Source organism: Panicum virgatum, chromosome 6N (assembly GCF_016808335.1).
Source record: "Panicum virgatum strain AP13 chromosome 6N, P.virgatum_v5, whole genome shotgun sequence".
Classification (NCBI taxonomy): domain Eukaryota; kingdom Viridiplantae; phylum Streptophyta; class Magnoliopsida; order Poales; family Poaceae; genus Panicum; species Panicum virgatum.
The window spans coordinates 48,829,131-48,853,752 of NC_053150.1; the positions used below are offsets into that span (position 1 = coordinate 48,829,131).

Here is a 24,622-nt window from a genome sequence, read left to right on the forward strand (position 1 = left end):
CTCCACACCAGGTGCTAAGGCATGTGTGCATGTATGGTATGAGTGCTCTAGTGTAGCGTATTCCGAGACTACTCGAGCAGCCTCGTCTATGTTGAATCCGATCACTATGGGCGTTTAAAATCTTACATGACTCTCCAGTGCTCCTGCGCGCTTTAAAGAAAAAAAGGAATTCATCTAATGAAATCTACCTTGGACCAATAATTCTTTATGCTTCTGGGGACAATTTAAGTTGGATGGCAAATGGAGGAATTCATCTTATGAAATCTACCTGGACCAATAATTATTTACGTTTCTGGCGACAATTTAAGTTGGATGGCAAATGGCTGATTTGTTAGAACTTGCAAACACGTTTAATAACAGATAGATCTAATTTGGACGACTAATAATTTCTTACAATCATACTAGGTTTAGCTATATTTACTTTTTTTCTAGATATTTTCTTCCTACGTATATTGGATGTATGAATCGAGTTTCTCATCAATCTTATCTCTACCTGTTCCTCTCTTCTCTCTAACTATTTCTTTGGGACCAATCTCTTTTGCAAAAGAAAATCTCATTAAATATTGCTAGCTTGCTATATAATTAGGCGAAATTAAAACGACCGGTTTTACCCTCCACCGCAAATTTTTTTCAAGGAATTATTTAGCGGTCTGTTTGTTTCTATTTCCATCCTTGTCCCGCACCGCCCCTTCTCGAGGGAGGCCGTTTTGACTGGCCTCAACACCCCCAGCGAACCCTTCTTTCCTCATCGCCGCCCCGTGCCCCCTTCGCTCTCCCCCGGCAACTTCCCTTCCGCTACCTGCCGGCCTCGATTGGAGTCGGAATCAGATTGGTAGATGGATCACCACATGCAAAATCAACGCAGGCATACAATCCTTTCTCTCTTCTGTTGCAAATTCTCGTTCTCGCTGTTAGATTGAAGAGCGGATCTCGAATAGGGTAGCCCTTCTGGTTCCGAAGAGCCATTTATTTTGCGCGCCGCCTCTTCGAGCTCGAGTTCTGATTAATGGCGGGAGGGGCCGAGTAGCGCGTCAGGTTGCCAGGTGTAGAGCAGCATGCCCACAGAAGGGGCGCGTTCGCAAAGAGGAGGAGAACGAGAGGTTGAAGAAGACGTGCCAGATCGATCGGTTCAAGAGTCAAAACGGGTCCATAAGGGGCTGCTTGACAGAATGGTAGCCGGAGAGAAATTCAGTGCTAGGATTGGATTTTTTACCCCTCTCCCGATGTGTTTCTAGTGTTAGTCGATAAATTTAGGTTTGATGACTGATTTGTTAGGAATTGCACAGTGTTCAAGGACACTTCAATCTCTGATGTATTTCTCGTGTGGTCAGATATTTGGGGTTTCTGATACAATAGCTTAATGATTGTGTGCAATACGAGTCTTATCTGTTCTGGTCTGGGTGTCTTCTCATCCATTAGGACTACAATGAGTGACGATGGAGACCATACCTGCCCGCTCTGTGCTGAGGAGATGGACATCACTGACCAGCAGCTGAAGCCATGCAAATGCGGCTATGATGTATGTATATCAATAATCTCATTATCCTATCAATCAGTCTATACTTATTTATTGTCCAATGCCTCAGCGGCAGCCACTACCTTGTCTACAACCTCAAGCAAGAAACTGCCATTTACTCAATTAATTGTCTATGTGCGCAACTCTGCAGATCTGCGTCTGGTGCTGGCACCACATCATAGACATGGCTGAAAAGGAGGAGACAGAGGGCCGCTGCCCTGCATGTCGCACTCGCTACGACAAGGACAGGATTGTCAAGATGGCTGCCACTTGTGAGAGGTCCATCACAAACTTTCAGCAATCATGCTTTCTTTCACCCTCCTAGTGCCTCTGTTCTCAGCATCAATTTGTGTTTTACTTCGACACAGTACAACATCTGGGATTACCCTTTTATCACGGGAACCACATAAAAATCAATCCTTTCAGCTTTTAGTCGACCTGACCCATTGTGAAAGATGTATTTTATAATAACAAGCTCAACTTATGTTTGTTTTCATGGAAACAGGATGGTACCAGAGAAAAATGCAGAGAAGAAACACAAGACCCAGAAGGTTAAGCCGAAGGCAGCAGCACCTGCAGCGGCAGCAGCAACAACATCTACCGTAGAAGCTAAGAAGCATCTGGCTAGTGTCAGGGTTATCCAGAGGAATTTGGTGTACATAATTGGGCTACCTGTACATTTGTGCAATGAGAGTGTGAGCACCAATGCACCATATAATTGTTTGCAACTAGATGTTGCTATTTTTAAATTTTAATTCTCATACAACACTACTATTATTTGTTGTTTTAGGTACTTGAGCGTAGGGAATATTTTGGTCAATACGGGAAAGTTTTGAAGGTTTCAGTTTCCCGTCCGACTGGGCCTCCTTCCCAGCAGGCTTCAGCAAACAACAATATTAGTGTGTATGTCTCTTGAACCTCATTCTGTATGTGGCTCATATGCAGGGACATTAATTATGTTTTATTTCAGTACTGATCAACCAATTTGATATATTAAATGCTTATCCTCCATTTTTTGTGCAATTGCATGATTCGAATTTGTATTTGTAGTACTAGTTTTAGAATTGGTATTATAAGCAAGTTAATTGAGACTTCAATTGTGTGTGGTGGTTTTCCACCAAATTTGGTGAAAAAGATGACAATATGTCCATACTCTTGGAATCAGTGCAGTCATTTTAAGGTTAATTTGAGCTACTTAACAGTGTGATTTGCCTGTGGCCACTTGATTTACATAACCATTCTTGAAAGTAAAATTGTTATCCTCATTGCCTAGTGCCTACACAAGGGGATGTTTATCTTTATTGCTGTGAGATTTTGGGGGTTTTGGGTAGATGCAAAGTGTCTTTTGAGTCATTGCTTGATTTCTGCATCATCCAGTGGTACTAGTTCCTTGTTTATTATTAATCAGAATTTGTTTAGGGCTCATATCATTAATCAGAACAGAGTTAGCCGTTAGGGTTCCCTTCCATTGTTACTGTAGATATTACTGTGTGTATAAAGTATAATTGAACTTTGCATGCTGGGAACTAGTCTAACTCGGACTGTATTTGAGTGGTCTCTTCTGAAAGAACATGGCTATGCTAGAAGTCTAGAATGCACACTGTTTTTCATCAATTTTCCTTTGCATAGTTCTTCCCTTGTTGATACGTTGATTTGACTCTTTGGTTGTGCTATTCTTACACATGCATGCAGTTACATAAACTAGTTATCTTTTCCCTGAAGATCACAGATTATGTTTACCCTCTTATTTGTTTATGGTCTAGATAATCATGGTCCTAAAATGTTTAATAACCATGGTATTATTTTCTTTCATGTTGTTGCAACAAATAAATCCCCCGTCACAAATATGTGACCATTTTTGTTCCGTGCAATCATAGTATCTAAATTTTATCATTGATACCTCTTGACTTAGTTAAATTGAATATTTGAAAATGACATGAGCATATTTCTCCTGGAATTGTAGTTCTGTAATGTTATAATTTTTCTGTACTTTTTAAAAATATTACAATAGAAGTTATTTAGTCAAAGGTATTGGTGACTTCAGGGATGTCCAAAACATCTATTTGTGACTCTCAGGAGTTTTTTTTGTTTGTTTGTAGAATTTGATACAGAAGTAATGCTCTTGCTTAAACGATAATTATGTGCTGTCAAATGTATACAGATATATAACTTATGCCAAAGAAGAAGAGGCCATCCGGTGTATTCAATCTGTACACAATTTTGTCTTGGAAGGAAAAGTGTTAAGGTGAGGTTCTATAACTTTGTTCTCACCCAGAAGCTTTACACAACTTAGTTACTCAAATGGCTGTTTTCTGTTACAGAGCATGCTTTGGTACTACAAAGTATTGCCATGCATGGCTGCGGAACATGGTACAATTGTTGCTTCATTCTAATAGCTTCATCTACTAGTACTGTACCCAATTATCTCATCCTGAATGTTTCTTGGCTTTTTTCAGACATGTGGGAATCCAGATTGCCTCTATTTGCATGACATAGGCAGTCAGGAGGATAGTTTTACTAAAGATGAGATCATCTCAGCATATACAAGGTAGTACTGAGCAATTTTAACAGATGTTCCTTCATTATTTTAACCCTTAGCACTCTTTGAGTCCTGACTACTGCTTTCCTTCTCTGCTTACACTACTTGTGCGCGTATTGTGGCTTTGTTTGGCATTGTGGTTGCTTTTTAAAAATAAAAACCACCATTTATGTTTCCACTTTTGGATATAGGATTTAGTCCCTTGGAACAATAGAAGCAAAATCTTACTATGTATAAGCTGTTTTGGTATTACGTATAAGTTGATTTGGAAAAATACGTGATGTCCGCTTCAATGTGGATGTTCAATATTGTCGTGGTTTGCTAACCCACAGCCGGGTGGCGGAATGCACCCGCCCTGCCCCTAAGGGAGTATGAACTCGAGGGGAAGCTAGCTCAGCTCGATCTCTCCCAAAAACACGATGAACACCGAGGATCTAGAGTGGTTCGGGCCGCCGGAGCGTAATACCCTACGTCCACTGTGAATGTATTGCTTGGGTTCCTCTTCCACGGTTCGGATGGAATGGTCTAACTGCTTGGAGTTGCCCTGTTCTACCGGGCACATCCCTTTTATATCTCAAGGGAGTGCGTACATGGTTGTTGGGACCCCGACAGGTGGGTCCAACAATATAGTATATGACACATGCCACAGGCGGCATTAAGGCGCTGCAGGCGACGAGATCTTGTTCTGAGATCTCCACGCCTTGTCTGCAGGCATCTTCCGACCGGCGTGCCTTACCCGGTCTTGTCGAAACGGCGCCTGGTCACAGCGCGCGGCGTAACCTGCTGCGTAGCTGCGCGGGCCACGTAGCTTGTGACGTAGGGGATATGATGAAGAGAGCCGCACCGTCGTGTCGCATTTATTACGGTGAAGCGTGCTTTCACCGCGCGCGCGGCTTCCGTGGGAGCACTGTGCGCCTCGGTAATGCGCGATGTACAGTGAGCCCTGACGGAGGCCGCAGTGCTCAGTGCCGTCAGAGCACGCCTCCACCGCATTGAATGCGGTGGGTGGGCGAGCCTTCCCGTGGAAGACTCGCGCCCGTGCCTGTGTTAAGCTGGCGGGCTACGTGGCATTCCCGGACCTCTCTGGTGGCACAGTAGACCATCTACCCAGAGGGGAGGGGTCCGGACGGTGTTAGGAGGTCCCGGACCCCTATGAGGGGGTCTGGCCCCTGGCCTTTTGGCATAGAGCGCCCCTCCCTTGGAGGCACGTGGCGTCGTCGGACCGCTCTCCGGGCTGGGAGCTGCCCCGGCCGTTGGTCTGGTGAGGAAAACCCCGGACCACAGGGGTCCGGCCACTGCTCCTCTTAGGGCATAGTTAAAGATAACTACGCGTGCTCCTACTTTGTTGCAGTAGGAGTGGGTATCCCTGTTATAGGGTACCGACAAATATATTAAGTACTGCTTTAATAAACTCTTATGCATGTGCGCTAAACAATATGATATTTTTAATTGATACTTTCCATTAACTCTTCTATGTTCCTATCAGGACTAGGGTCCCCCAGATGGCATCTGCTGTTTCGCAAAGACGGGCAGGCACTGTATTGCCTCCCCCAGCTGATGATTTCTCTTACAGTGCGGTGGTATCAGCCAAGCATACAATCAAGAATGGAACACTTGTATGTTCTTTATGCTGAAAATTCAAAATTCATTGGAAGACTTGTGGTTTTGTTAACTTTCATGCTGCTTTTTAGTCTAGGTTAAACTGTTGCCATCTCCTACATACTGCATTAACTGGCCTTATTGTGTGCAGAATACCACCAACCAGCCGAGGCTTTCACCTCCAAATAGTAGTTCTGGAAGGTCCACGCTTCCACCAGCTGCCTCATGGTATGGTACCTCTAGACTGTTCCGCTATCTTTTGATATATGTTGAAAATGAGAACTGTGTAACTGATTTTTCCCCTTCTCTATGCACAGGGGGCATCGTGATTTGAATGCCAGGACAACAGCTGTTCGGGTGACATTACCCGAGTCTCATACAAAAACAAAGTCAGAGCCACAAAATAATTCATTTTCAAGTTCTTCAACAGTTTCGAGTACAAAAATACCTTCTTCATGGAATGACGATACAAGTGCAGCACCAACAATGTCTGAAGGATGGCAGTTGTTGGAACAAGATAGCACATCAAAAACCTTACAGCCATATAAGCCTGGTATTGCAAAGGAAACGCAAGCTGTATCATCATTGGAGTCATCAGTGGACATAGACTTCTCTACAATACCTTCAGCTTGGAACGATGATGACATTGCAGTGTCAGATGGGATGACAAAGGGAAGCGAGGATCAAGTTGCAAATGAAAATGTAAAGTTGACCCATCTAGTGTCTAACTCGCCAATATCACCTAAGAAAGACATGACAGTGAACATTACCAATAAAACTCCTCCAGACTTTGTATCAAGTCTAGCAATATCGAAATCAGATTTAAAGACTTGTGACAGTGACTGCTCAATTACCGATATTGCTCCTAAAAGCCCTACTTCAAATGCTGTTAACTGCCAATCTAGTAATGCAGTCCATGAGAAAATACTGGAGGATAATAGAACCTGGGATGCTGGCATTGAGAATCTATCTAGTTATGAAGTCGGTGAGAAAATACTGGAGGATAATAGAACCCAGGACGCTGGCATTGAGAATCTATCTGTTCAGATGTCTTCAGTAACATTAGATGGCAAACAAGAGATTCATAGTGTGGTAGGAAATCATGAATCAGATGCAATGCTATGCACATCTGTTGTGGTTCCCATGGGTCAGAATTTTGACAAAGACCAATCTCATCTGAAGCTTGATGGGTCTCTACCTTCAGAAAATAAGGACACTGTTCTTTCTTGTCGATATAATGTGGACAGTCATCTTGATTGGAGTTCAGAGCTGCAAAGCTGTAGTGCGACTCCTTTAAATGATATAGTAAATTCTTCAATTATCACTGAGACACTTAATAGTAGGTTGATGGATGGTTCAGCCCAACCATCATATTCGTCATTTGCCCGTTTTCCTAATACATTTGATACTTCGTTGTGGAAGGATACAGAAACTAATCCTGCATTGATGATTGGCACTAGAAATTCTTCACAGATGCAGACTGGATTTTCTTCAATCAATAACACTTATTCCTTGTTAAGTGGACATCCTGGAATGGGAAGTCATCAGTCTGAACCAATGGGTTCAGTAAGAACTGATAGTGTAGGAATTTTTGACAGGACTGTAAGTGTAAATAAAGATGAGAGCAGGATAATTTCTGATATGTTGTCATCTGAGTTTAATCCGTGGGATGATTCATATTCAACTGCTAACAATTTTGTTAGGATGCTTAGCGAATCTGAAAATAATGATGTTCCTTTCACAATGCCTTCATGGAGATCAGGATCTGGCAGCAAAGAGTCAAGGTTTTCGTTTGCTAGACAGGATAACCAAGGAAACTTCTTGGAATCATCTATCAGAAACTCTGGTAATGAGCAGAATTTTGGTTTGCCATCCCAAATTTCCCAAGGAAATAAGTACCAGAATGGCCTTGCATTCCAATCCGTAGAGAATGATTTTTCCAGTAGCAATTCTCTTGCTGTGTCAGAAATGGCAACTACTGGTGAGTACCACCTTTTCGCATTCTGTTGGGTAGGGTAGGGCTTCCGTAACTAAACCTTCAAAAGTTACTTTTGCTTCTCTCGTTTTTTTTCTCTCTCCTATTTTGTTTTCTGTCATATTTTTTCCTCCAATTTTTATTTTCAAATTCAGGTACTATTACTATAGGTGGGATCATTACCATATATAACATAAGATTTCTCCCTCAATTCTGTTTAGTCGAGCCTATTGATCTGTCATTATACCTTGAGAGGTAGAAAGAATTGCAATTCCCATTCAGTCCAAAACCTTAGGAATTCCTTGATAGTTGACATAAATTCGTAAGCCAGGTCGGCTGATAGACGGATCAAAATATTGTGTCCTGTAAGTGAATGATCTTGTTTTGTGTGTTGCGCTTTTTCCATTGAGCATTGGTAAAAAAAAATCTAACTCACGCAAATTGATTGTTTATATATATTGGTGGTAATTCTGTGATTTTGATGTTTTCACCGTTAAGTTTTTGTGCTTATGAAGTATTTGCTTTTTCAGGTACATCATGGTCTAAAATATCTGCACCTCCAGGATTTTCAGCAGCAGCAAGAGTCCCCCCTCCTGGATTTTCTTCTGGATTTCCATCCCAAGATGGTATTAATCCACCTCCCGGGTTTTCTTCTGGAATTTCATCTCATGATGGGTCTATCCCCCCTCCTAGATTCCGTTCTGGAATTTCATCTCAGGAAGTGTCTAAGCCCCCACCTAGATTGGCTTCTCCATTTTCTTCGGGGTTTCCATCTCAGGATGGGCCTAACTCCCCTTCTAGATTCCCTTCTGCATTTTCTTCTGGATTTGCATCACAGGGTCGGTCTAATCAGGTGTATGGCTCAAAATACTCAGGTTTGTTTACTGTCTCAGTTTTCTTTTGGCTTCTCCAAAAACAAGTTTGTTTTATCATACTTTTTTGTGGTGCTTGGCAGAAACTCTTCTCCAGGATAATGTTTTGGGCAGCAACAGTAATCATTATCGAGCTCTGTTTCGCAGACACACAAGTGATGTTGAATTTAATGATCCTGCTATATTGGCTGTGGGCAAAGGGCGATTGCCCGGAATTGGGGATTCAGGGCTGGAGATTAATAATACCCCTACTTTCCCAGCACAGTTGCAAACATCGAATAATGACCTTATGTTTCAGTTATCTATGCAACCGAATGTGCCATCTCATCAGAACATGAGATTCACAGACCATACGCAGGATGCCTTTAACCCTATGAATGATAATCACCTGGCTTCCAGATTTTTGGCGCAGAATCATGGTGCCGTATCACCTTACTCGCAGAGGCCGCAACAACCTGGAAACTCACAGCTTATAAATGGTCAATGGGATGGATGGAGTGATTTGAGACAAGGGAGTAACACCCCTTTGTCAGACATGTCAAGGATGCTATATCCAAGTGAAGCGAACAACTTGCACATGCTGGGCTCAAATGATATTTATAACAGAGCCTTCAGAATGTGATTTGTCTCATGGCAGATGCAATTTTGACTCGACATGTTCTTCCGTGGGGCTTTTGTGGAGTTGTGGAACTGGTTGCCCGGTGCATAGTCTGTCTGATGCGGGTACTGCTTGTTGTGCTTATGAGCTGGAACATGAGTTTTCATTGGGATTTTAATTGAGCAACATGAACCTGAGCTTTGGTCCAGCCCTTTGAAATTACCAGGTATGCATGCTGCTGTGGTATTCAGATGGTGGTATTATATGCAGCTGTTTGTTATTACCCTGTCCTTGGTGCAGCATTGACTAGTTCTTGTCAGGAAAACATTATGAGTTGTTGTTCCACATTACTTACGTGTTGTGTGGTTATTGAAAGCAGCTGCTCTACGCGGTTGGTTCACAAACAAGTTAAAAGCTGACTGTTTGCTTTGTCGCTTGATTATCAGGTTCCTTCTATTTTATAATATGCGAAAGATGCGCTGAGATGAGCAAAGCAACTGAAGGCGAAGTAGATAGAGATCTCTGCGCATGTGGTCCATGGGAAAGAGTTTGAGATGCTAGGGTCATAAGAGCATATGCAGTGTGCTGTATATATTTCGATGCTTGAAACACCAAATCAGAACTGCTACCCCCGTTTTATTTTTAATTTTTTTGCTGTAATTGTGCAAATCGTGTTTGGGGTCCACAGTTCAAATAGACAGGGCAGAAAAGTTATCCTTTTTCTCCTCTCAAGTGCAATTTGCCAAGCAGAAAGGTTGCATGGCTTGGCAAGAATGAATCTGCATCTTTGAGGGGCCCCTCCTCGAGTCTGTGGCCTACAGGCAGGCAGGCTGGAATGGATGACGTTGTAGATGATGATGCGTAATGCGTTGATATAGTAATATTTGTAATTATGATACGGTGTCTGTAACTTGGCAGTGGTTGCACAAAGTCTGACTTAAGTCAGCGGGACTCGGGCCGCTGACGTGTGGGCTCCACGTGAGCGTGGCCCACACGTCAGCCAGTGTCCTGCTGACTTAAAGTCAGCGGATCCGGTTGGGGGGGGGGGGGGTGTGGGGGGTCGGTAGTTCATGATCTTGCTGCGTAGGAGTATGTATCTATGGGCGTGATTGATTTGTTGGGCTAGCCCATACCAGGTCTAGATGTATGCATGGTTAGGTCCATTCAGGCTTTTGCTAGCCTTTGTAGATATGTTTGGTTGTCTGCACAGAGAGATCTGGCCCATCTTAGATTGTGTTTGGATGGCTGCACTCGGAGCTGGCCTGCATTGTGGTATGCAATCTCGGATTGATTGGTTGATAGTTTTGGCTTGGGTGTGAGCATTGAGCCACTCAATCGGTGGTGACATTGTGCAGCAAAGATCAATGATTCAATAATAATAGCACAGCTGTGACATCCGTAGAAGCGCCACCCAGTGCAACAGCTTGCATCCACATCATAGACCATTTGCAAAAGTATAGTCAACAGATCCGTAAGATAAACAAAATTTACCAATCAAAGGCATGCATATAAAGTGCACAACGGGTAGATCTGAGGGGAGAACAATTAAAAAGCGGGATACAAACAATCAATACAAGCAGATCCGAAATCAAATCTAAAATATAGCCCAAGCAAGGCAAGAAAGAAATGAAAGCATGCATGAACAAGACAGGAAATATGCAAAGAAGGAAGCGTATAGGTGGGCAGGGGAGAGGTGTCGCGGACGGAGATCAACAACCTACTTTGCTGGGGGGAGGAGCGCCCGGACGGAGCTGACCGCGAAGGGTGGCGAAGAGCGACGAGCGGCGTGTGAATGAGGAGAGCGGAGGAGCCTGGATGGCGGCCCGAGTGATGGACCGAGTGGAGGAGTCTGGATGGCGGCGCGGTAACCCTAGCGCTCGCTCCCGGTTTTATTCCCTGCACTAGTGGGAAGCGGACGGAGCTGCGGGAGCCCACTCGAGTGGCTAGCCCAAGTGCAAGCCAGGCTGCACTAGTTGGCTACGCTCGAACGATGCAGGCTGGGAGAGCACTTTTGCACTAGCGACGCCATGCTTACGGGCCTATGCAAGAATCCAATAATTCGTGGGCTGCATCGTGCAACTGGCTGGGCCCTAAGCCACTCATCCAATCCCACCCTGTCTATCTATCAAGGGAGAGGAATAAGGTTTTTTTAAGCCGTGTAACAAGAAAGCCGTAATCTGCTATCTGCATACTATATCGTGTCCTTGTGATCTCATCTCATAGCTGTATTGTGATGTTGTTATTTCACAACTAGCATAACCTTGATGAAAACGTAAATTGAATCCATATTTTAGCTTCTTGTCGCTAGTATCCTACTCCATCCGTTTCAAAAAACAAGTCATTCTACGATTTGAAATTTATTCCAAAAAATAAATCATCTTACCCTATTTAGAAAATACATATGCATACCAGAATCAATTAGTGCCAAATATGAGAAGTAAATAAGAGCAAATATGATCATTATACTCTTTTGTTAATTTATCATAGAATTTCTAGAATGATTTGTTTTTTAGATAGAAGGAGTACTCAATACTTTCTTGCACATGTACGTCCATGGGGATCCCACGTATATGTATCGTCACAGCTCTAAATTAAAGCTGATCGGCCAGCACGATCAGATGCACCCACGGCTCCATCCTTATACTTCACCCCCCCCCCCCCCCCCCCCCCGCCGTCGACGCAAACAAGACGCCGGCGACGACCCTCGATGGCGTCGCTTGGAGCGCCGCTCCGATTGATGGCGCCGTCGCCTGGTCTTCCAGAATTGAAGGGAGTTAACTTTCAAAAAAAAAAGAATTAAAGGGAGTTGATAACTTGTCATTCAGTTAGCTTATAGCACATTCTTCCCTGCTAGGCCTGGCATGGGACAATCGAAATGAATATGAATACCCCACTGAGACAAGGTAATATGACAATGTTAGTTGGTAATAGGAATGACCTTCAGATGTGTTTCCATTTCACAAGAAAGGCATATTAATAGACTCCAATCAAGAAAAACAATGGTTTTCTCAAGCCTCTTGTGAACACTTGAAAAGTTAAAAGAGGCATATTGGACGGACACAGTACGACACGAAGAAATATGAGGTCAATGTCACGTATGCTGCACAGGGAAAAAAAAATCACAAATTCCCATTCCGGGACCCCGACGGCCGCGAGTCAGCCCGTGAGGCCGTGACGCCGAATCGCTGACGCGAACTGAAACTGAGGCACTGAGCCAGCGATTCGCCCATCCCATCTCAGCTCCCGCCTCCCGCCGATCCACATATCAATTCCCCTCCGCTTTCCCCATCCCGCCGATTCTCGATCCCCTCCGCCACCGCCGCCAACTCTCCTGCCCCACCCCCGCGAGATCCCGCCGTCTCCGTCCCTCCACTGCCCCCGCCGCTCATCTGCGGCGCGTCGGGGCCGGAAAGGTCGCGCCCGTTGCCAATCGGGTTGGCACGTCAGGGCGGCGGTCAAGATGCCACCTCCGGCGCCGGGGGCCGACGGCGCCCCCGTCGCCGATCGCTGGGCGTCCGACCCGCGCTTCCACCCGCGCCGCTGGATGATGCTTCCCGAGGGCCACGGCCTTCACCCCGGCCACCCCGCCCTGCGCGGGTACATCCGCTTCCTCAACCTCGACACGGGGACCATGGTCCGCGCCCAGATCCCGCTCTTCAGCGACAACTGCGCCATCGATTCGGTTGACGGCCTCCTCCTCCTGCTGCGGGAGGAGGACAGCGTCGTCCGCCTCCTCCACCCTTTCACCGGCGACGTCGCCGAGCTCCCACCACTGGCGAACCTCCTCCCGCAGCTCGCCCCGATGCTTTATAACTGCCCCGTGCCACAGAGGATCAGAAGGCTTGCAGGGATCGTCTCTGCTTCTGCTTCCTTCAGCTCCGAAGCTATCACCGTCATGCTTGCACTTCATGAGGTACACCATGTAGCCTTTGCTACCACCCTGGACCGGCAATGGACTCTGTCAAGCTGGAAGTACCAGCTAGGATCTCGTCCACCTGTGTCATCCCGTGGCAACCTGTACTTGATGCAAAAAGTCATATTACAAGGCGCTATCCAGGTTTTCCAGATTGATCCACCTGTGAGGGATGGGGTGGACTCAGGTTGTGTGCTACACCCGCCAAAGTTGATTGCCACAGTTCCTAAAGGAAACCTCATTACGCCTATCTATATGGTAGAGTGTGACTCAGAGATCCTACTGATTGGCCACAAATATTTCTACATGTCGCAAATTGTAGTTTACAAGCTCGCTGATCTTGTCCTGCAAAAATGTGTCCCAATGAAAAGCATCGGAGGCAATACATTGTTTATCTCAGAAAGGAGCTTGAGTGTCGCCTCTAAAGCGCTGCCTACCCCTATGGGTGACAATGTCATCTGCTTTGAACCAACATAACACAGTCTTGTGCAGTACCACCTCATTAGTGGCACCTGGTCGCCGGCAACTGATAACTGCGGCATTTATGGTCCTGCACCGGGTCCTTGTAGCCTCATCAACCTTATCTTCAATTGTTGCATTCGTAATCGATGGTATTTACCTTTTTTTTTGCCTACACTGTCTCCCATAATATCAATTTCCTTTGGGCTTGCTAATCAATTCTGCATTACGGACTTGTAGGAACAGTGGGCTAGTATTTGGAAGGAATGTGAAAGGCTTGGTTTGGTGAAGTTTAAAGAGCAAGAGGCTAGTCCTACACTCCTACTCCACCATCCTTTGTTTTAGTACCAATACATATTAAACTAGGTTGGGCTTGTTAATCCTGCAAACAACTGTTATTCAATTTCCCCAGTTGTGCTCCATCACTTCCAACCTGCAAAATCTGCCTAGATCTGAAGAGATTCCAGGATTTTCAGTATGTTAATTGCAGTGTTGTTTACAATCGCTGTTTCCTACACCAATTCAATTTTCAAATTCCTAATTTCCACCCAATCCATTAAATGTTGATATACTTATTTAAGATGGTGCCTTTTCCCTTCTTGATTAGTTATGCTTGGTTGTGGCTAGTGGCTGGTGTTGATTTGTTATGAGAGAACAATACTGCTGACTGGCTGGTAGCTGGTGACTGGTGCCGATTTAGTATGAGAGAACAGTACTGCTGGTTGGTTGGCTGACAAGCCAAACGAACAGAGCGTATTAGCTATGTGTGTTCAAGAAAAAGGTTGCTATCAGTTGAAAGTTACTTGTCATTTGCACATGTAACATCGTTTTGATCACACTTGGAGCCTGTTTGGTAACCAATGATTTTGATCCAAATCCTTGAGTTTTACTTGCCTTTAAAATGTGCACGTGTTAATGTTTGGCTTTATATGCTTTCCTATTGTTTGGCAGGGATATAAATTTGGGTTACTTGCCTAATTACCTACTGGTATGGTATGTATTTTTCTTTCATTGCCTGTGATAATCTGTGCAAGAGGTCCTGCTAGTCTGGCAAAGGGACATTGTTGTTCCAGCTTTCCAGGCTTCCACCACAACATATACCATTTTGCCCAGTAACTCATGAAATTTGACATTTGGGCACCCCTGTATTTCACACTTAAGCACAGATCCACTCATACATTCCAATTACCAAGCCCTAAACCCTGTAACCCTTCTGTCCCTAACTCCCCATGTATGCGCTATTACAGTGACCCTTCTCCTGAGGTTCTCTCTCCTCGCCCAAATCCTACTGCCTAACACTAATACTACCACTAGATTGCACATAGTAACAGTCATTTGCTTAGGAATTGGAATATGAAGTTTAATCTACTACTATTGAATTCCTTTTTGTTTCCTGGTCTATGATGTCTTTTATCGCTTCTGTGCGCAGCATTTTTCTTTTCTTTTCTTTTTTATTTTCTATCTGTCTATTCATATGGGAAATCTATTTAACGCTTCCAATTCCAATACACAATCATCTCTGTTGCAGGCAAAGGGTAAAAAGAAGGAAAGGCAAACATTAGAAGGAAAACAACGCTGTTGCTTACTGGGCCACTGTGCAAATTACAAGAGTCAAGCGAGATCGGCTGAGATGTGGAATCAGTTAATGTACATCCAAGAAGCCGTGCTGAAGTTGTAAATCTCTCCAAATAGGTCGAATCCATGTGGAATTTGAATCCCACGACCCATGGGCGTCAGTTTGGATCCAAAATAGACCTATATCCATAGTAACATCGCAACATGGTTCAGAGAATCAATTGTAGGAATTGAGAAAAATAATGATGCACCATATCTCAGAGAAATACAATAATTGAGCAAATACATGTCCAGAAATGTGAAGCAAACAGATTTAAGCCTGATTTTGTGTGAAGTGCTGTTTGTTTCCTCTTACTACTTTGGGGGATGAGCTGCCCTACTTTCATGGACATGTATTGTAACACCCTAAATTTCAAATCAGGAACCCAAATTAATTTAATTGATTTTGTTATAGGCCGATAAGATTTTATTAGTTTTATCTTGCATTTTAGAGCATTTATCAGGAATTAAATAATATATCTAGCCTTAAAATAAATATAAGGAAAATAGGTTGTGAGCATTCATGCCGCTTTGCATCTTTTATTGTTTGTTGCTCAGTTCAAATTTGAATCCTTGAATTCGAATTTAATTTGAATACGTTTGAATCAGTTTTAAGAAAAAGGAAAACCCTTTTCTTCTCCCTTCTCTCTTTCAGCCCAACTTTCTTCTCCGGCCCATCTCTCTTTTCTTTCTCTTTTTCCCGCAGCGGCCCATTTCCTCCTTTCCTTCTTTCCCGCGGCCCAAAATCACCTCGCCGGCCCGCTTCTTTCTTTCTTTCTCCCGGCCCAGCCCTTCTCGCCCCCCCCCCCTCCCGCCTTCACTCACCGCCACCTGGGGCCTGCCCATCAGGGGCGTCCCCTTCCCCGCGCTCGGACTCGAGCTCGAGTCCGACCGCCGCCCGTTCCGTGCCCCGGGCCCGCACGCCAAGGTGGCCTACCCCGCCCTATTTAAGCGCCGCCTCGCACCCCTAGTCCCGCATCAAACCCCAGCCGCCGCCTTTCGCTTTTGCGAAACCCTAGCCTGCGCCGCCGTCGCCATTGTTGGGAGCTCGGAGCTCCGAGCCGCGCCGCCGTTCCGCCGCTTCCCCGACGAACTCGACCACCGCCGTAGTTTCGCCGGAAGGTTACGAGTCTCCTCAGCCCCTCCCCCCTCTCTCTCTCTCGTTTTCCCGCTCTCGCCGCCTCTCGCCGCCGCGCTAGGTCTTCGCCGCCTCTGCGTTCCGTCCAAAACCCCTAAACGAGTTCGCGCTCTCGCTCCCCGACTCGATCCCGAGCCAAAACACCGCCCGGTTGGCCAAGTTGGCCAACCCCGGCGAGCCCGCCGCCGCACAGCCCCGCCGCCGGCGTTAGCGCTGCCGCCCGCCCCGCCCCAACGAACCCTAGCCGTCCGATCCGAGATCTACGATCCAGATTCGATCCAATCCCAGGTCAAAACCCAAAGTACCGGTCAACCCTGGCGTATTTGCAAAAGAGCCCCTGAAGTTTTATAAAATTAACCCGCGGTCCAAGTCAGTAGGAAAATAATTACAAAACAGCCCTTTCTTTTATGTTTTCACCCCTACGCTTTTCTAAAATCTAACCCGCCGTCCTAGGAGTTCTTTTTACACCCTAGCCCCTGAGTTTTTATACAAAATTATGTTTAGGTCCTCGGTTTCTTTCTGTTTTTCACAAATAAGCTCTTAGAGCCTTGTTTTAGCTATAACTTCATTGTTTTAAATCCGTTTTCGACGAATCTTGCATTCACGCGATCTTTGCAACGTGTAGAATAGTTTTATACCCTCTTTTGTACTGTTTTATATTGTTTGGTGTACTTTTTCTTATTTATTGCATGTGCTTGCTTGTATGTGCTCGTGTGATGCATAGATGACGCGCTGTTTGAGGGTCAGCAAGGGCAAGACTTTGAAGACGCTGATCAGCAGTAGCAGTTCCAGGAAGGCAAGTGGCGCCTTGATCATATTTTTGTCCCAATTAATTCACAATTTATTCACATTTACTTTATTGCATGCATGTGTCTATAATATGATGGGAACCCAGTAAGGACTTTACCTAGTTTGTTTTATCCATGCCTTGATCAACCTGGGTACTTTATTTATGATGTGTAGTATTGCTAGTTGCTTATACATAGATCATGGTTAGAGATACTGGATACACATGCTGCACATGTTACTTCATGTTCTATGGTTAATGTTGTTAATCAAGATCATATGATTTAATTGGAACATGGAGAACCATCCAGGAAAACAGTACAACCATAATACTACATGGCTCTGGTCTTGGCTGATTAATTAGAAACTCTAGTTTGTGACAGTCTTACCGAAAGGGCAAGAGGGGCTGCATCGATGGGGTATAGTCCAATCCTCTTAGGGTAGCGGCCTTTACTAAGGAGCTGACCATTAGGGAGGGTTGTGCTCTGCTTTGACTTGAAACATTAGCGGATTGTCATTGGTTAGGGAGTCTTTGTAAATGCCTCGTAGCGTCCCTATGCAACCATATCTCGGAAGTGTGGTATTGTGTCTGATCAACATATGCATGGTTGGGTTCAAAGCTCTTCGGAACTTTTACACGAATTGTGGGAAAAGTGTACAACCTCTGCAGAGTTAAAACTAACCAGTTAGCCGTGCTCACTGTCAAGAGCGGCTTGGACCCTCACATGATAATTAAACTTGAAGATGATCTAAATCGATGCTTTATTCATGATGTTAATGATGGTTACTTCATATGCTTATTTATGGGTTAATGGTATAAACATACATCTAGTTAATACTTGCTAATAAAACTTGATCAATTAAAAGTGCTTATCGCAGTTAAACCATGTCAGCTATTTTTTTGATTCAGCCTTGCATGTAATATATAGATGTTTTCTTGCCACTTGTTGAGTACCAACCATAAATATACTCACCCTTGCATAACACTGTTCAGACCAAGATAACAATTGCCCGGAGTATCCAAAAGACTTCGAAGATTACTAGGCGTATGTCTCCCTGTCGACTGCATGTGCTTGAGGATTCCACTGTTACTTTGAGACGCTATTTATTCGTTTGAGACTAAGACATTCGGTCATGTAATAAAGTCTTTAATACTCTCTTTCGTTATGACATTGTTATGATATTCGCTTTATTGTCTATCGTATGTGTGTAAACTGATCCTGGCGCACATATGAGAATGCATTCGGTTTCCTTCACAAACCAAGTGTGACATGTATCCTACACAATAGTACTTTCCTGGACATGTATGTACATGGGGACCTCATGTACATGTATCACCACAGTTCTATAAAGCTGATCGACCAGCAAGATCCGATGCATCCACGGCTCCCTCCTTATACTTCACCCCCGCCGTAGACGAAAACAAGAAGCGCGCGCGAGGAACTCGACTGCGAGGATGTAACGACCCGGCCCGGGATAACGGCTAAGATCTACTCTTCAAGTTGAGTAAACCACACCTACTAATTAATCCTCTTGCGCTTTCGTCCTCGCTTCGCGCAAAAAGAATCGATCCGGAATTAATTAGCTTCCCGTGACTCGGTATTTAAATTGGTCTGGCTCTCAATCGGTTTTCAGTATGGGACAATTCCCGCGGGGTGAATAGTGTTGCGACGCTACAGTACCCGACATGCTACAGTAACCGGCATCAGGCCCGACATCAGGCCCGGCCCAATTCGGCTACAGTACCCCCGTCTGCCACAGTACCGGCCCAACACTGTTCCCTTGGGCTGTTACAATCATCCCCCTTAGGACTCGACGTCCCCGTCGAGTACCAGACCAACCTAAATACCAGGATCTCCTCTCTTGGCCACGTCCCATACGTCTAGTGCTAACGGTCCCATGTGCCACGTCCGTGCGTCCAGTGCCAACGGTCCCTGTGCGACGTCGTCCGTGCGTCCAGTGCCAACGGTCCCTGTGCGACGTCCGTGCCTCGCACGCGCCCGTCCACATGCCTTGGCATCTGCGCCCCCACGCGCCCGTGCTCATGCCCGCGCACTTCTGCCCGTATGTGGCGTGAAACCGCGAGAGTCGGCTCTGATACCAGAGTAACGACCCGGCCCGGGATAACGGCTAAGATCTACTCTTCAAGTTGAGTAAATCACACCTACTAATTAATCCTCTTGCGCTTTCGTCCTCGCTTCACGCAAAAAGGATCGATCCGGAATTAATTAGCTTCCCGTGACTCGGTATTTAAATTGGTCTGGCTCTCAATCGGTTTTCGGTATGGGACAATTCCCGCGGGTGAACAGTGGTGAGACGCTACAGAACCCGGCATGCTACAGTACTCGAGCTACAGTAACCAACATCAGGCCCAGCCCAATTCTGCTACAGTGGCTGATCTAGCTATGACGACGTGGCGGCGCAGGCACGCGCAGCGCAGCCGTCCCTCTCTTCACGAAGCAGGGCAGCGGCGACCCTCGATGGCGTCGCTTGGAGCGCCGCTTCGATCGATGGCGCCATCACCTGGTCTTGCACAAGCCGTGCTGCAGCATGCAGCACCGCGGGGAGGTGGGCGCTGGCATCGCTCCGTCGCCATCCGGCACGTGCTCTGAAGGAACTTAGATGGTGATTTTCTTTGAAGTCTTGGTAGTAAAAAAAAGTCAATATTAAATCTAATCCACCCAAACATCTAACTGCTGCTAAGAAAGAATTAAGAATTGCCACCTCATTTTCAGTTCGTCTTCTCTTATTTTAGTGTATAATATGATTCCAATATCAGAAATGGTATCATCATAGGTCTTGAAGAAAGCAGGATTTCCAGGAGAAACAAAATTCTAGATGACAAAACATCTTATTTTTTCGAGACCTATTGTCGAGCATCAGAATAGCTTATAGGTACAAATGCATCAGGGGTTGAAACACAAACATTGAGCTATTATATTAAACAATAAAGGCAACTTGCCTTTAAAGTTGGTATTTGATCATATATTATTAGCATTCATTCCACATTATTGAGCATCAACGGGGATTATCAACAATACATAAATCCACTTAGCACAATCACTGATCGAACTTACTGTATCTACATCTGTTAATCCTGATAAGTTCCAACGCACAACTTTAAACTAAACACTATTTATATCGTTGATCAGGTGTTCCCTTAATAATTAAAAATAAACCAATCTGTAAAGCCTATCGTTGACCCTTGAAAACTTATAAAGCATTATTAGACATAATAAAACAGTAGATTACTAGCTTAGGGCAAGAGATAAATTTATATGGAGAAATATAAGTACCGTTTATACCTGAAAATCTAGCAGCAAAAGCACACAACTGTAAGGCCCCAACTGGAAGAGAGAACTGCATCTAGCTCCTCACCCATGATCCATTTAATTTCCCTTCAGGGACATCTCAAGCTGCTCCAATCTCCGGGCGAGATCGTGCTTCCCACAATGCCGAAGCCCATCAACTACGACATTAAAGGTCGGTGCCCGGGGTGTGAACCCAGCCTCACTCATCTCAACAAGGTAGTTTGCAGCCTCCACGAACCGACCACCCCTCACACACATTTTGACAAGCATCACATACACAGGCCGATTTGGTGGGTGCCCTTTCATCTTCATATCACCAAAGAAAGCAAAAGCATCTGCGAAGCGCCCTGCCTTACAAAGCGCCTTAACGATCGCTGCATAAAGGCTTGGGAATGGCCGATGACCATCCTCGACAGCCGCATAGAACAACCGGAATGCCTCTTCAATTCGGCCAACCTTGGCCACAGCTGGCAGCATCACCTTGTACGTTGAGATGTCTGGACACAACCCTCGACTGGAAGCATCAGCAAGAAGAGCTACGGCGAAATCCACATCTCCAGCATTGCAAAGCGCCTCAGCAAGGGAGTTGAATGTTGCAACATCGGGGAGGACGCCCTCCTTGGTCATGCGGAGGGCGAACGCCTTGGCCTCCTCCAGGCGCCCAGCACGGACGAGCCCGTCGACGAGGAGATCACGGCCGCGCACTGGTGGGCGGAACCCGCGGCTCGCCATGTCGTCGAGGAACGCCTGCGCCTCCTGAAGCTTGCCCGCCGCGCACCAGGAGTCGACGAGGGTGCTGAACGTGACGCGGTCGGGGGCCACGCCCTTGCGCGCCATCCTCCGGAGTAGCTTGTAGGCACCGGCGAAGTTGCCGTTGGCGCAGAGCGCGTCGAGAAGGGCGTTGTAGACCTCGGTGGTCTGGGGGCAGCCAAATCGGGGGAGGCGGTTGAACACCTCGACGGCCTGGTCGGGGAGGCGGGAGTGGCCGTATGAGGAGATGACGGCGGAGAACGTGGTCGGCGAGAGGGGGATGCCGAGGCCGCGCATGTCGGAGGCGAGGGACCATAGGTGGGGGAAGAGTCGAGCGCGCGCGAGCGGGAGGAGCAGCGCGTCGAAGTGCTCGGCGGAGGCGGCGGAGGACGGCTTGGCGCGGAGCCAGGCGAGGAAGCGCGAGGCGTGGAGCGGCGCGGCGGGGGCGGCGGCGCGGATGACGCGGAGCGCGAGGTCGGGAGGGAACGGGGACGGGAGGCGGAGGCGGTTCAGGGTGCGCTCCAGGTAGAAGTCGCGCCGCACGATGGTGGAGAGGTGGTGCACCGCCGCGAAGTAGGCGTCCTTCGAGGTCGGGTGCTGCGGCTGCGGAGCACCCGCCGTGGCCGGCGGGAACTCCGGGAGCGTGGAGAGCCAGCGGAATCTGGTCACGAGCCGGCTCACGACGGCGGCGGCGGACGCCATGGCTCGCCTCTGCGGCAGGGCGAACGGTGCGGGGAGCCGAGGGCACTTCGGTCGGACTGCAGTCCATTTAGATGGGCCGAAATAGGAGCGACGAAGCGGCCTGCCTTTCTAATGGGCCTGTAGCTACAGTCGTATGGCCCATAAGAGCCCACGGTCTAGGGTTTGGGGTGGGTATATAATGGGGGCTTCAGATTTGTGTCCCGGCCGCCGTCGCGCCGTTCTTGTTCTTCGCATCGGCTTCGTCGTAGGGTTAGGGTTTGCGATTTTCCGAGATGGCGGTGCCCCTGCTGACGCAGAAGATTGTGAAGAAGCGGGTCAAGCAGTTCAAGAGACCCCATCTCGACCGCTACAAGTGCCTCAAGGTAACACTCGTATTTTTTTGTGAATGTTGAAATGAAACCCGTAGCTTTCGCTGCAGACCGTATCTATCTGAATCTTGAGTTCTTGATTGCTATTTTCATGTGCCGCTCGAGTAACTTAGTCGGGCTTTTGCTTCGGTGAGTAGTTTTAGGGTATGAAATGTAGGAACGGTGTTCCTTAGACTTGTCTTAGGAGGGAAGGCGTTATGGTTATGTTCTAAATTTAATTCTATCATGATCCAGAATAAGCACTGATCGACAGCAATGATGCTAGTGGTTCACTCCTATATTATTGCTATGACAAGGTCTTTTTGATTAGACAGTAGCTATGACACTGGTCCAAGCAATGACGCTAGTTGTTTCTGAAAGGATATGATGGCTTAGTAAAAGGTCTGAGTTAGAAAACATGTTTCTTAAGTGAACATTGGGGTAAAGGAAGAGGGCCCTAGCCCTTGCATAAGTATAGCAATGTGGCTCTCGCAACCTCTTCTACAGCAATTGATTCATGGTTTCATGAATTGGGTTGGATTAAAAGGCGTGGGCTTCATTCAAAGCATGAATGCTTGCCTAGACTTCTCCCTACATTTTAACCCAATGCTCACTTAAGGAAACCTTTGTTTTCTAGTGATAACATCATTATGGCTGATCCTTTCTGTTTCTGGGAAACAACTAACAAGTTATTTTTCTGTCAGAAGTGACTTTGTGGTTGCATTTTGTTACTATAAACTTTGTGGCACTATATTTCACATTTAGTGTAAAAATGTAACTTTCTAGGGATACAATCCAGTTTTGTGTGGTCGGTTAATTCTTACTGATACTTCCATTCATTACTACAATATATGATTCCAATCTTTATCTCCATGATTGAATATCCATTTAGCTGTTAATGTTCAATATATCTGCCTAGTTCCCTGTTTTGTCCAAACAAGTTAGTTTTATTCCCAACACCTGCGTCCTTTGCATTGCACTGTTTGTCACAAGTTTAAACAGAAAGCAAGCCTGCTTACTTTTAGCATTGTATTTCAATGTCATCTGATTTTTCCTGTTACGCTGATTCATGCTTAAAATAACTAATTTTTGCTTGTCGACATTGTAGCCAAGCTGGCGCAGGCCAAAGGGTATTGACTCCCGTGTTAGGAGGAAGTTCAAGGGATGCACCTTGATGCCCAACATTGGTTATGGTTCTGACAAGAAGACCAGGCACTACCTTCCCAACAAGTTCAAGAAGTTTGTAGTCCACAATGTCTCTGATCTGGAGTTGCTTATGATGCACAACAGGTAATGTGTTTTCACTGTAATGTGATCTTGAGGACTGTACATTTTCAAGCTGACTTTTCGTGCCAACAGTGCTCATGTTTGATTCCAATTCTTAAATCTTCATTTCTTGTGAACAGGACATACTGTGCTGAAATTGCCCACAATGTATCTACCCATAAGCGCAAGGAGATTGTGGAGCGTGCTGCGCAGCTTGACATTGTGGTCACAAACAAGCTTGCCAGGCTTCGCAGCCAGGAGGACGAGTAGTATGCTATGAAGATTGCAGCCTGGGTTAATTTGCTTGTAGGAAGCAGCTCTGTTTGAATGCATAATTTCGACGTTGCACTGGTGTATGGACACCCTGTAATTCAGTGAGCTCAGCATAGGACATACAGTTTTGAATGTTCTGCAGCAATATTTATACTTCAAACCTGTTCTGTTCTGTTATCAAGCTTGGTATGGGAAACCTGTGCTTTAAAGACCTGAGTTCTCAAGTCGTTAACATCTGGTAAATCGGTTGCTAAATTCTGGTTCTTGAGTGTCTGGCCTAGATTGCATCTCTGATTCTGGTATAGATATGCGTGAAGCCTTGAGTTTTTGTTTAAGCGGATTCTTAATATGGTCTTAACTATATTATGCTGCTCCCATAAAAAAACTGTATTATGCTGGAGATGCAACACCCAAAATATATGCGTGATTTGCCTTGATGCGGACATTATTATACATTTTGATTAAGATCACATTTTGACCGCTATTTCTCTTAACATATATCGCTCATGGCCTCAGATGTTTGGTCATTAGAAGCCCAGACCTTGAGGCTCGGGGTCATTTGAAGCCTAGACTTGAAGTTTCGTCAATAGAATCCCAAGAGGCCAAGACCTTGTGGCTCGTGGCCTTGTGCGTATGCGCTAAGTGGCGCCAGTGGCGGAGGCAGATTTAAGATCTAGGGGGGGCTCATTCCTTCTTCCTCTTCCATCTTCACTTGTTTTCTCTCTTTTCTTCTTTTCCCTCTCTTCTTCTCCTCCTTCCCTTTACCTCCAATGGAGGTCTTGGACAGTAGGGGGGTTGGAGCCCCCCAGCACCCCCTAGCTCCGCCCCTGAGTGGCGCCATGCGCGATATGCCATCGCAATTGCTGTTCAGCTTGCTTGTGGTAGATTGCACAAGACTCAGGAATTGCAATTGTGTGCGACTGTTTGCTCATGTCTCGGCAAAGGGCAGGGACCAAGGAAAACC

At 45.9% G+C, this 24,622-nt stretch overlaps 3 protein-coding genes and 1 pseudogene across 4 annotated transcripts; 3 read left to right on the forward strand and 1 right to left on the reverse strand.

Annotated features, from left to right (window-relative positions):
• The first annotated feature begins 668 nt into the window (after positions 1–668).
• On the forward strand, positions 669–9,992 carry LOC120679195. Of its 2 annotated transcripts, XR_005677033.1 has the most exons (14): positions 669–865; positions 1,420–1,519; positions 1,668–1,795; positions 2,022–2,211; positions 2,307–2,419; positions 3,678–3,761; positions 3,838–3,886; positions 3,973–4,064; positions 5,542–5,671; positions 5,806–5,882; positions 5,972–7,635; positions 8,160–8,504; positions 8,585–9,325; positions 9,546–9,992. XR_005677033.1 is itself a non-coding variant. In XM_039960724.1 (13 exons), the coding sequence occupies exons 1-13, from the start codon at positions 837–839 to the stop codon at positions 9,121–9,123; spliced, it is 3,540 nt and encodes a 1,179-aa protein (XP_039816658.1). In that variant the 5' UTR covers positions 695–836; the 3' UTR covers positions 9,124–9,992. The 2 variants fall into 2 exon arrangements, 1 of the variants encoding a protein (XP_039816658.1); XM_039960724.1 differs by having other exon boundaries at positions 695–865; positions 8,585–9,992.
• A 2,265-nt stretch (positions 9,993–12,257) lies between these two features.
• Positions 12,258–15,497, forward strand: LOC120679227 (annotated as a pseudogene).
• A 4,540-nt stretch (positions 15,498–20,037) lies between these two features.
• Positions 20,038–21,811, reverse strand: LOC120679294 (pentatricopeptide repeat-containing protein At5g18390, mitochondrial-like). The gene has a single exon (XM_039960849.1). The coding sequence runs from the start codon at positions 21,770–21,772 to the stop codon at positions 20,399–20,401; it is 1,374 nt and encodes a 457-aa protein (XP_039816783.1). The 5' UTR covers positions 21,773–21,811; the 3' UTR covers positions 20,038–20,398.
• A 144-nt stretch (positions 21,812–21,955) lies between these two features.
• Positions 21,956–23,913, forward strand: LOC120679295 (60S ribosomal protein L32-1-like). Its single transcript, XM_039960851.1, has 3 exons — positions 21,956–22,134; positions 23,228–23,409; positions 23,526–23,913. The coding sequence occupies exons 1-3, from the start codon at positions 22,045–22,047 to the stop codon at positions 23,653–23,655; spliced, it is 402 nt and encodes a 133-aa protein (XP_039816785.1). The 5' UTR covers positions 21,956–22,044; the 3' UTR covers positions 23,656–23,913.
• Positions 23,914–24,622: the final 709 nt, after the last annotated feature.

Bases quoted from the DNA above. Each gene is read 5' to 3' on its own strand.
- LOC120679195 (XM_039960724.1), top strand. From the start codon at position 837: ATGGATCACCACATGCAAAATCAACGCAG. The intron at 2,212-2,306 runs GTGAGCACCAAT...TTGTTGTTTTAG, and splicing joins TACATTTGTGCAATGAGAGT to GTACTTGAGCGTAGGGAATA. The intron at 2,420-3,677 runs GTATGTCTCTTG...AAATGTATACAG, and splicing joins GCAAACAACAATATTAGTGT to ATATATAACTTATGCCAAAG.
- LOC120679294 (XM_039960849.1), bottom strand. From the start codon at position 21,772: ATGGCGTCCGCCGCCGCCGTCGTGAGCCGGCTCGTGACCAGATTCCGC.
- LOC120679295 (XM_039960851.1), top strand. From the start codon at position 22,045: ATGGCGGTGCCCCTGCTGACGCAGAAGATTGTGAAGAAGCGGGTCAAG. The intron at 22,135-23,227 runs GTAACACTCGTA...TCGACATTGTAG, and splicing joins ACCGCTACAAGTGCCTCAAG to CCAAGCTGGCGCAGGCCAAA. The intron at 23,410-23,525 runs GTAATGTGTTTT...TCTTGTGAACAG, and splicing joins TTGCTTATGATGCACAACAG to GACATACTGTGCTGAAATTG.